The sequence below is a fragment of the Bombina bombina genome, chromosome 3, assembly GCF_027579735.1.
Source record: "Bombina bombina isolate aBomBom1 chromosome 3, aBomBom1.pri, whole genome shotgun sequence".
Taxonomy (NCBI): Eukaryota; Metazoa; Chordata; class Amphibia; order Anura; family Bombinatoridae; genus Bombina; species Bombina bombina.
Genome location: NC_069501.1, coordinates 1,064,786,422 through 1,064,796,218, shown reverse-complemented (window position 1 = coordinate 1,064,796,218; position 9,797 = coordinate 1,064,786,422). Strand labels below are relative to the sequence as shown.

The 9,797-nt window shown below is 34.9% G+C and overlaps 1 protein-coding gene across 1 annotated transcript; it reads right to left on the bottom strand.

Annotated features, from left to right (window-relative positions):
* Positions 1-3,525: 3,525 nt before the first annotated feature.
* LOC128654423 (keratin, type II cytoskeletal I-like) lies at positions 3,526-9,439 on the bottom strand. The gene is made up of 9 exons (XM_053708330.1): positions 8,795-9,439; positions 8,365-8,585; positions 8,160-8,220; positions 7,834-7,929; positions 6,956-7,120; positions 6,399-6,524; positions 5,249-5,469; positions 4,360-4,394; positions 3,526-4,270 (listed from the first exon to the last, which is right to left on the bottom strand). Exons 1-9 carry the CDS (start codon positions 9,380-9,382, stop codon positions 3,939-3,941), a joined length of 1,845 nt encoding a protein of 614 aa, XP_053564305.1. The 5' UTR covers positions 9,383-9,439; the 3' UTR covers positions 3,526-3,938.
* Positions 9,440-9,797: the final 358 nt, after the last annotated feature.

The following is a 9,797-nucleotide window of genomic DNA, read 5'->3' as shown; positions in this document are numbered from 1 at the left end:
CGGACTCAAGGATTGACAGAGCTCATCGAGCACTCAGTCTCAGAAATTCCAACCAGTCACAACCAAGAGATGTCATAGTATGACTCCACTACTTCAAGTATAAAGAAAAAATCATTAAGGCAGCATTCCTCAATAAGAATTTACCAGAGTCATATAAGGAAGTACAGTTCTTTCCTGACTTATCGTCACATACGTTATCTAAAAGGAGGTCTTTCTATACAGTCACACAATGTCTTCGCAGACACTCTATTAAATACAGGTGGGGTTTCCCTGTCAAGCTGTTTTTTCAATATGATGAATCCTCTTACAATTTGACAAACATTAAACAGGGAATGGAGGTCCTTGGCAAGTAAAACCTCCTACGGGATACTCCACCTCCCTCCTCATTCCAACTGGACCCGTCTTCTGCTCGTCAGGAAGACTCAGATCAAGATCCTCCTCCTCAAGTAAAATCACCGGTCCTCCGAGCGGCTGCTCCGGAATGGGACCCCAAACCAAGATGCTTGCCTCCAGCACCTAAAAGACAAAATCTATCTCTGCAGGAACCATAGACACTGTCTTCTGTATTAGAAATCTTGTTGTGACTTATTGTCCACTAACAAGTTTGAAGAGCTGCTACCCATATCGGATGAAGCTGTATCTTTATATCTTTTATTGAGTACTTGTTTTGCTTCTTTTCTTGTAGGGTATAATCTGTCCTACTGGACCTCAGGTCATGTTTGAAATGTCTAATAATTTGAACATTATCCCTGAAAATGTATCCTAAAAGTTTATGTCACTTATTTACTACTCCTTTTGAACTAGAGTTCTTGTTTACTGTGAATGTATATTTTTCTAGTGTTACTATAGTTATCATTGCCGGTTTATAGCCTTCTAGGTACACTTTTACCCGCTGAATTCTGCTGTTTTTAGGGAGATGTGTTAGAACTGTGTACATTCGTTATTATTCCCATAAGTTTTCTGGTGGTGTACTTTTACACCCTCACTCATGTGTTTTTACTGCCTTGAACATTTGGTAGATGTGCATGAGAGCATCTTTTTATAGAAGGCTTGTTTACCTATGAGTTTATATATATAGTACTTCTATTACAGAGGTGTCACCCACAAACTAGATTAGATATATTCCTAATTATACGCCATATAGAATTATCAGAATCTTGTCCATTCATCATTTTTAGTTACCACGTATACTCAAACTTTATGGCCCTACTAGTGAGGTTTCAGATTAATGTGTTAGTTTCACTGCTATTGATATGTACTATAAATCATGTGGGTAAATATATATCTCTTAGCTGACAATACATAGTGAGACGTTAACCTATGGCACACACTATAAAGGACTATAACTCAATTCTGTTATTATTAAGCCGGATTACAGGTCTTAAACTTAAAACATTGTTCCAGTATTTTTACTCTCAGATGTTAGGGCTAAGTTGAGCTAGGCTTCACTTCTTCTAGAACTTAAGTACATAAGTTTTTGTTTAATGTATTGTCTTTTCTTATGCACCTCCCACATAAAGACATGTCTATCAATATAATGCTATAATGCTAGCCAGTTCATGCATTGTTATAGATGATCATATACTCCTGTAAATGTACTTATAGTGCAATGTTTTATTATTATCCAGTAAGAGGCAATGTCTGAAGTTGTTGCTAGTACACATGGTCCTTGTTCCACAACAGATTAATGTAGTTTATCCTGTATAGGTGGCAGGAACTTAGTGAATCAACAAGACATTTATTAAATTAATAGTCATATGACAATCTAGTTCACCCAGAAGTTCTCAATGTCCTTTTATTACATTGGGTTATAGATATCTGCATAATACCATATTTCTAACTGGTTATTACTTTACTATAGACAGGTATATACCCTCATAAGAGTAAGTTTGTTTGCAGATAGTCCATTCAGTATCCACCAGTGATGGGCAACATACTGTATATCTTTTATTCATATGTGCATTGTGCACTTCCTGGGGTTTATTGTGAATCATGGTCAAATTTCTCCTAATATGGGAGAACATTGAGGTTAGATATTATAGCGCTAATTTCTTGTTCAGAACTAGAAGTAGATACCACTTGAAGACATCTAATTTACTTAAGTAATACTTTTATATACTGTAAAATAGTTAAAGCCCCTCATACCTAACTTGTGATTGGGTAGATATACTAAGCGATCCTAACCTCAAGCTCAGTTATGGTTAACCATTATGTTATGAATAGGGTCCTCTAGATGGTTGATCTAAGTTATTTAGTATGGATAAGGTGTTGTCTGTGGCCAGGATAGCGCTTCACCATTTTGGTATTAAGACCATAGTTTTTCATACTGACAAGTTTTAGTTTGTTTATGAGAAAGTATGTTACAAGGTTTGTTTCACCCACCAGTATTTTTTTTTTTATCTTTTGCATGGTTACTACACTTAGTCATAAAGTAGCTACCTGCCCCATTTATTTTGTAATATCAAATATGTGTTGGCTAGGTTTTGAGGGTCAGCTCTAACAAAGTAGTTCTCAATGTTGATATATGCCTTGGACTCCTCTTCGCTTTTTAGCATATAAACCCTTCTCCGAAGCATTAACTTACATATATACCCTAAATTCCCCCATGGAATATTATTACTTCAGCACTTATAAATTTAAAAGAATTTCAATGCCATATGACTTCTACCGATATTTTGTCCTATAATTGCCCCTTGATAATATGATTTAAAGTTCAAATATCCTTCACAAGATGCTCCGTCCCCGGACTCCCTCCACCTTTCCCCCCAATTAATAAGTGGCGCTTGCCTGCTGAATTCCCCCCCCCACATAATATTTTCACGATATGCTATCCTTAGGCCCAACAGAGGCCGCAGATCTGTCTACCATATGCTATCTTATTCCCATGTAGCTAATGGGCCCATAAGAGGTCTTCTAACTAGTCAGCCAGTTTCGCTATTATATCCACAAAACTATCAGGCATTGTTGTAATTTTTGTTGCCTTTGACTTCTATTGCCTTTTCATGTTCGACAATGTTTATTGACAAATTATTTATGTGCATCTATAGTTGCAAACTTATCATTTATGTTGTTTTTATTAACGAATAACCTCAATAAAATAAAAATTAAAAAAAAATTACAAGCCCTATCTAAATCATGAAAGTTTAATTTGAACTAGAATGTCCAAATTAATAAGCTATCCTTATATTAAGCACGGCTTACATCATTTATTAGTTTTGTTTTAGCAAAGATGCACAGAATTAGAAAATCAATTCTACTGATTCATTTTTTCAAGATTGAAGATTTAAAATTGCTTTTAAAATAGAGCAAATTTTTAAATCAGGCTATAAAAAAAGCTAGAATGATATTTGAACATTTTATGGTAAATAATGGCAGTGAAATATATATATATAGTAAAATTATGTTCCTACTATCTCTTAATCTGCTGTTGAATGAAATGTTGTTAAATTAATATTATTTTATTAACTATGTGTTTATGATTTATAAAAGTCATATAAATATATTAGAGAAAGACTACAACAAATCTTAAGTTCCATATGCAGTTTATTGAAGATATACAGAAAAGTGAGGAAATTCTAGCCTGGAATTTGAAGATCCAGTATTTATATACAAAATATCTAGTACACCACCTTTCCAATAAAAAGACAAGCAGGGATTTACAGGACCAGATTGCAATTAGTTCCATGCAAATTTATATCTTAATACATTTGGTTTTTCTACTGTTCTTTATATTTTCAGAGAATATCTACTGTTTGAAACTATTGCTTGCTCTGAAGTGCTGTATACTTCACTACACTCAAATGTGTCAGCTGATCATTGCAACAGTGCCAGGATGCTATATTTAAACATACTAGACATACATATGTTTTGACAGAGGGACAAAAGTTTAGTGAAATCTGGCTTTGAAGGGTTGATGCTTGCTGTCAGTATGACATTGTTTAATAGGTTTGCTTCTTTGTTGTGGCTGTTGTTGAGGCAACTGTTACTGAGCTTCTGCTTCCACTTGAACGGCTGTATTGGCCGCCGCCACCACCTGGTGCACATTCTCCTCCTCCGTATCCTGTATTGTATCCTCCTCCAGCTCCTCCACCAACTCCATAGCCTCCACCAGATCCGTAGCCGCCACCAGATCCGTAGCCGCCACCAGATCCGTAGCCGCCACCACCACCAGGTCCGTAGCAATAGCCACCTCCTGCACCTCCTCCAGCACCTCCTCCAGCACCTCCTCCTCCGCCTACTTGCATGCTTGATGAGCTACCACCGACAACAGCTAAAATTACAAATTAAAAGTTAGGTTTGATAGTGATAAAATAAAGCCTACAAATACATTTAGCAATGATTAACCTTATTTATACTTACAGATGCTCACGTTGCTCACTACCTGTCCAGACATTCTGTGGAGAAGAAAAAACTTGTGAAAACGTATTCTTTAAGAACTATTTAGATTGTCATATCATTAATCACTGTTAAAATATTCTACAATAAATGTATTTAAATGGAAATTACAGTCTCTATATATCAGCATTGTATTACCACACTGCAAATTATCTGAATTCAAAATAAATGCTTTAAAAGCATTGATACTGTAGTTTTGTGAGCAAAATTTACATTGTTTTAACATTTTGGAAAATACCCCTTGAAATGTCTTTGTAGTATTGTTTATCTTATTCTCTTTGTTGTGGCCAGTTAGGGACAGATATAAAGGAGCTCCTACACTGATCAAGCAATTACTGTGTAGAATATTGCAGGGACAGTGTTCAGAATCTTGCAGGATGTACTAAAGCCTTTCTGGAAGCAATGGAGTAACTATATTTCTCAGAGATAAACTACAGGATAAAATGAGAAATAAATCATTTGTAGCGTGCTGGAAGGTCTCATTTTCCCAGCTGTATTTTCTGATTATGTATTATGCTGATGAAACTTCTTCTTTTTTTTTTTTCAAAAATTTGACACTGTTAAAAAAATAGCTGCCAGTTTCTGGAAAAAATATTCCAGACTGTCTCTTTTCATCTTTTTATTATATTTTACAGATAGTGTTCTCTCTATATACTTCCTTTTAAGTGTGCGTGTTTTCGTGTGAGTGCATAATTAAACATTTGATTGGGAAATACATCTTGTACTTTTAGTATGATGCATATGTTGTATGATGCACACATTGAAGGAAAATGCATTTTCTTTGTCAACTTTTATTTTGTCATTCTTAAGGCTAATTCAAAACATGAATACTACAAAATGTTGTGAAACTAACCTGTCCTCTTCTCCTTCCAGCAGTGCCCTGTATGTGGCAATTTCAATGTCAAGTGCCAGCTTAGCATTCAATAGCTCCTGGTAGTCACGCAGTTGGCGGGCCACGTCTTCCTTGGCTTTCTTTAGAGCATCTTCAAGTTCCTTCAATTTATCTCTAGCATCTTTCAAAGCAAGTTCACCTCGTTCTTCAGCTTCAGTAACGGATGTCTGGAGAGCTGTAATCTATAAATACAAAAATAAATGGTCCTGTTTTGAGCATTATGATATCCCCTTATATATACAAGCACTGGTCTTTGTCAGCTGAGTTTAGATAGGTTACAAAAGGTGCAAGCTATTTAAAGATTTATTCATGGCGATTTGAGGCTTTAAACTGATATAAAACCAATGAAAAATCTAGCTTGTTATCTTCATTTGCATTTAAAAAAAAAATAGGAATAATTTATTAAGGACCATTCCATCTATAATAATTACAGAGCAATTTGTAAACCTTTTATATATTAATGAAGGCGATTTAACACAGTGCACAAGAAATTCCATCATCCATATAAATCATTATATGTGTGTGAGTCTGTGTATATGTGTATATGTGTATATGTGTATATGTGTATATTTGTATATGTGTATATGTGTATATGTGTATATGTGTATATGTGTATATTTGTATATGTGTATATGTGTATATGTGTATGTGTGTATATGTGTAGATGTGTATATGTGTATATGTGTATATGTGTATATGTGTATATTTGTATATGTGTATATGTGTATATGTGTATGTGTGTATATGTGTATATGTGTATGTGTGTATGTGAGTATATGTGTGTGTGTGGATATGTGGATATGTGGATATGTGGATATTTGTATATGTGTATATGTGTATGTGTGTATGTGTGTATATGTGTATATGTGTATGTGTGTATATGTGTATATGTGTATATGTGTATATGTGTATATGTGTATATGTGTATGTGTGTATATGTGTATATGTGTATATGTGTATATGTGTATGTGTGTATGTGTATATGTGTATATGTGTATATGTGTATATGTGTATATGTCTGTGCGTTCTTTTTTGTTGCTAATAAAGTGCTATATTTGTTTCAATTTAAATTTAAAGATTCCCTCTACTGCTCATCAACTGATAGAATTACCTGTTTTTTGACATTCTCTATCTCAGACTTCAGTCTCTGAATCATACGATTTAGCTCTGCAATCTCACTCTTGGTATTCTTCACACTGTCCCCATGTTGTCCTGCGACTGCCTGTAGTACTTTATACTATTACAGAATGGGGGGGGGGGGGGGAACAACTTTAGTCAAGGAACCACAATGCAACCTTAAACACAAATGTAAGGAACTATTATAGACCACTGTAATAGTAATTATTGTTAATAGAACAGAACAAATGTTTAAATTATTTGCATTGGCTATATTTGTGCATCCCACATATTTAATACAAAACACAACTACATGGTGAATATTTCTCAGAAAATTGATAAATGTTATTTAGAAAATGTTAAAATACATAAGTAGAACATTATTGGTGGTGCAAGAATTAATGATATTCTAAAACAAGAGTTTCATAAGACCTTATGGGCTGAAACTTGATTTCATAATATATGAAGGGTGTGGTTTCATTAAAAACCTTTGGAAGTTAATAAGGGATCAAATGATAAGAAGTTATTATTGGGTTGTGAACTTGTAAATACCTTGTTTTCATATGTTTGATTGGCTTCTGCTTTGCTTCTTTCTGCAATCATATCATATTGATTTTTAATTTCAGCGATGAGGTCATCCAGCTTCAAGTCACGGTTGTTGTCCATAGACAGAATAACAGAGGTATCTGAGCTTTGCTGCTGTGTCTGGGATAATTCCTGTAGACCATAAAGAGATTTTGTTCAGTAATATTTGGTCCAATCAGCACTCACATTGCTTCACTTTAAACATTTCACAAACTTTGAATAATCGATAACAAATATAAGGAGCCCAAACATTTCATAATTAATATAATGAATATAATCTAAGTCATTTAAGATATAAATATATTAAGTACAGCAAGATCAGTTTTTGACATTTGTACATAAAATCCTAGTGAAAGTCATTTTTTATGAGTATCCAGAAGAACATTGGTAGCATATGCTCCCTGGTCCAAAGTGGCTGTTTAATGGAATTTGCATTCAGTATTTTACTATGAATGGGAAATTGTAGGCCCAGGTAAAGGATTACTGGTTACTTAGTAAGTACTTTGGCTTGGTGGGGCTCTAGTAATATTTTTGAAGTCCTTATATTAGTGCCGTGATTGTATATGTCTGGGACAAACAAACAATACAATCCATTTACAAATACTGTAATGTTTTTTAATATTCGTAAATATGTAAAGATATTGCATGAAACAGAAAACAATGAAATAAGCACTGACTATCTGGATATATGAGTTGCACAATTGTTTTTCGTTTTCATTCATTTATTTATTTTCATATAGGTTATTAAAACAGGCTTAACAAACTTGTACTACAAAATATCTCCTATTTCACTAAAACCTTTGATCATCTTCCAAACATTTTGATAAAAGAGCACGAATACTTACTGCATTATAGAGAGATCTAAGGAAGTCAATATAATCAGTGAGACTAAATACTTTGGTTTCCAGATCCACTTTGGTCATGTAGGCAGAATCCACATCCTTGAGAAAAAAAAAAAAAAAAAAAAAATTTCATTAGTTAGCAACACAGTATTTTCTACTGCAGAAATTAGACAAATCTAAACTTCATGGTTAGGTAGCAACAGTACTCTAATATTTCTAATTATTTATTAAGCTTTAAATGTTAACTTGTTTTAACATAAGTACTACAATGCACTTAATTTGATTACCTACAATATATTATGGTTTCCCATAACATAAACATAGCTCACCTTCTTAAGCACTACAAATTCATTTTCTGCTGCTGTACGCTTGTTAATTTCATCTTCATATCTGTTAAGAAAAGATAGTATTTTTAAGTAATATATTTATAGTGCCCTTTATGCACTCAGTAAATCCAGTAGATATATAGTTACAAAAATATATAAATCAAGCAATTTATTTCAATTATGCATGTAATATGTAATAAAAACATACTTCTTTTTGTACTCCTCCACCATCTGTTGCATATTCTTTTGTTCATTGTCCAAACGGCTCTTCTCGCTAATTATACTATCCAGCTGCCTCCTTAGGCTGCTTATAAAAGCCTCAAAAAGGGGTTCTAAGCTGACCTTCTTGGTGCCACCTTTTTGCCCCTGTTCTTGTAAAAGACGCCATTTTGTCTCTAGGACTTTGTTTTGCTGCTCCAAAAATCTGACCTATAAAACAAGAGATAGTGGGTTAGAGGTATAGATGTAATTTAACCAATTGGCTCCTCAAAAATGTTCTGCAACTTACAGTATAATACACTTCTAGGTTGACAATACATAAAAGGAAACAGCAAAATCAACAGTAGTAGACAAAATATGTACACTAAAAATTGCATGCAATAATTAAGCCAGTAATTCTTGTTAAAATGAAATCTTACCTTATCAATGAAGGTAGCAAATTTGTTGTTGAGGGTCTTAATCTGTTCCCTTTCTTCTGTTTTTACTTTTTGTGCGTTTGGATCTATTTCTATATTGAGTGGCTGCAGGAGGCTTTGGTTGAAAGTAACCTCTTGGATTCCACCAGGTGGACATACAGGAAAACCTGGGTCCCCACCAGGTCCACCACCACCCATTCCTCCACCAAAACCAACTCCGCCAAATCCCCCTCCTCCACCACCAAATCCTCCTGAACCACCAAATCCTCCTGAACCACCAAATCCTCCTGCACCACCGCCACCACCATATCCTCCACCACCACCATATCCTCCTCCACCACCATATCCTCCGCCACCACCAGCTCCTCCTACACCACAAAATCCTCCTCCAGCACCACCACCACTACCACCATGACTTGACCCTAAACGGACACTGGATGCACCAAAGGATATTTTTCTACTTCCGCCAAGGTTAATAACACTGCGTGATCCAGAGACACCTGCAGTTCGAGAGCCCCCACTCATTCTTCCACCAACTGAGCAGGTACTAAAGCTCTTGTTTCCACCTCCACTCTTTCTGTAAGAGGTCATATTAGCTTCTGGAGAAAAAGAAAAGGGAAGCTCAGAAAGGAACAGACAGGTTGAAGGAGATTTGGCCCCTTTGTTCTAACAGAGACTTTCCTCCCTTTTTATCTGTTTGACGAGATGGGTTTGGTTGCAAGTAAATGGACCAGTTTTCTGCAATAATGGGTTTGGCATAGCTGGCAGGCACCCATCATTACAAACTGCTAAACTGATCACACCTATGGGAAATATTGCTTTGCTTGCAATGCTCAATGTATTTAATATATTTTAACATATCTTGTTTTTTAGAATATTAATATAACTAAATTGAATATCCCTCTACTTGTTTTCAAAATGCTTGAACACAATAAAAAAAACCTTGGGGTTATTCCATAACTTTCTCACAACCATTAGGATGCATTACTTTTGATGTACAGTATGA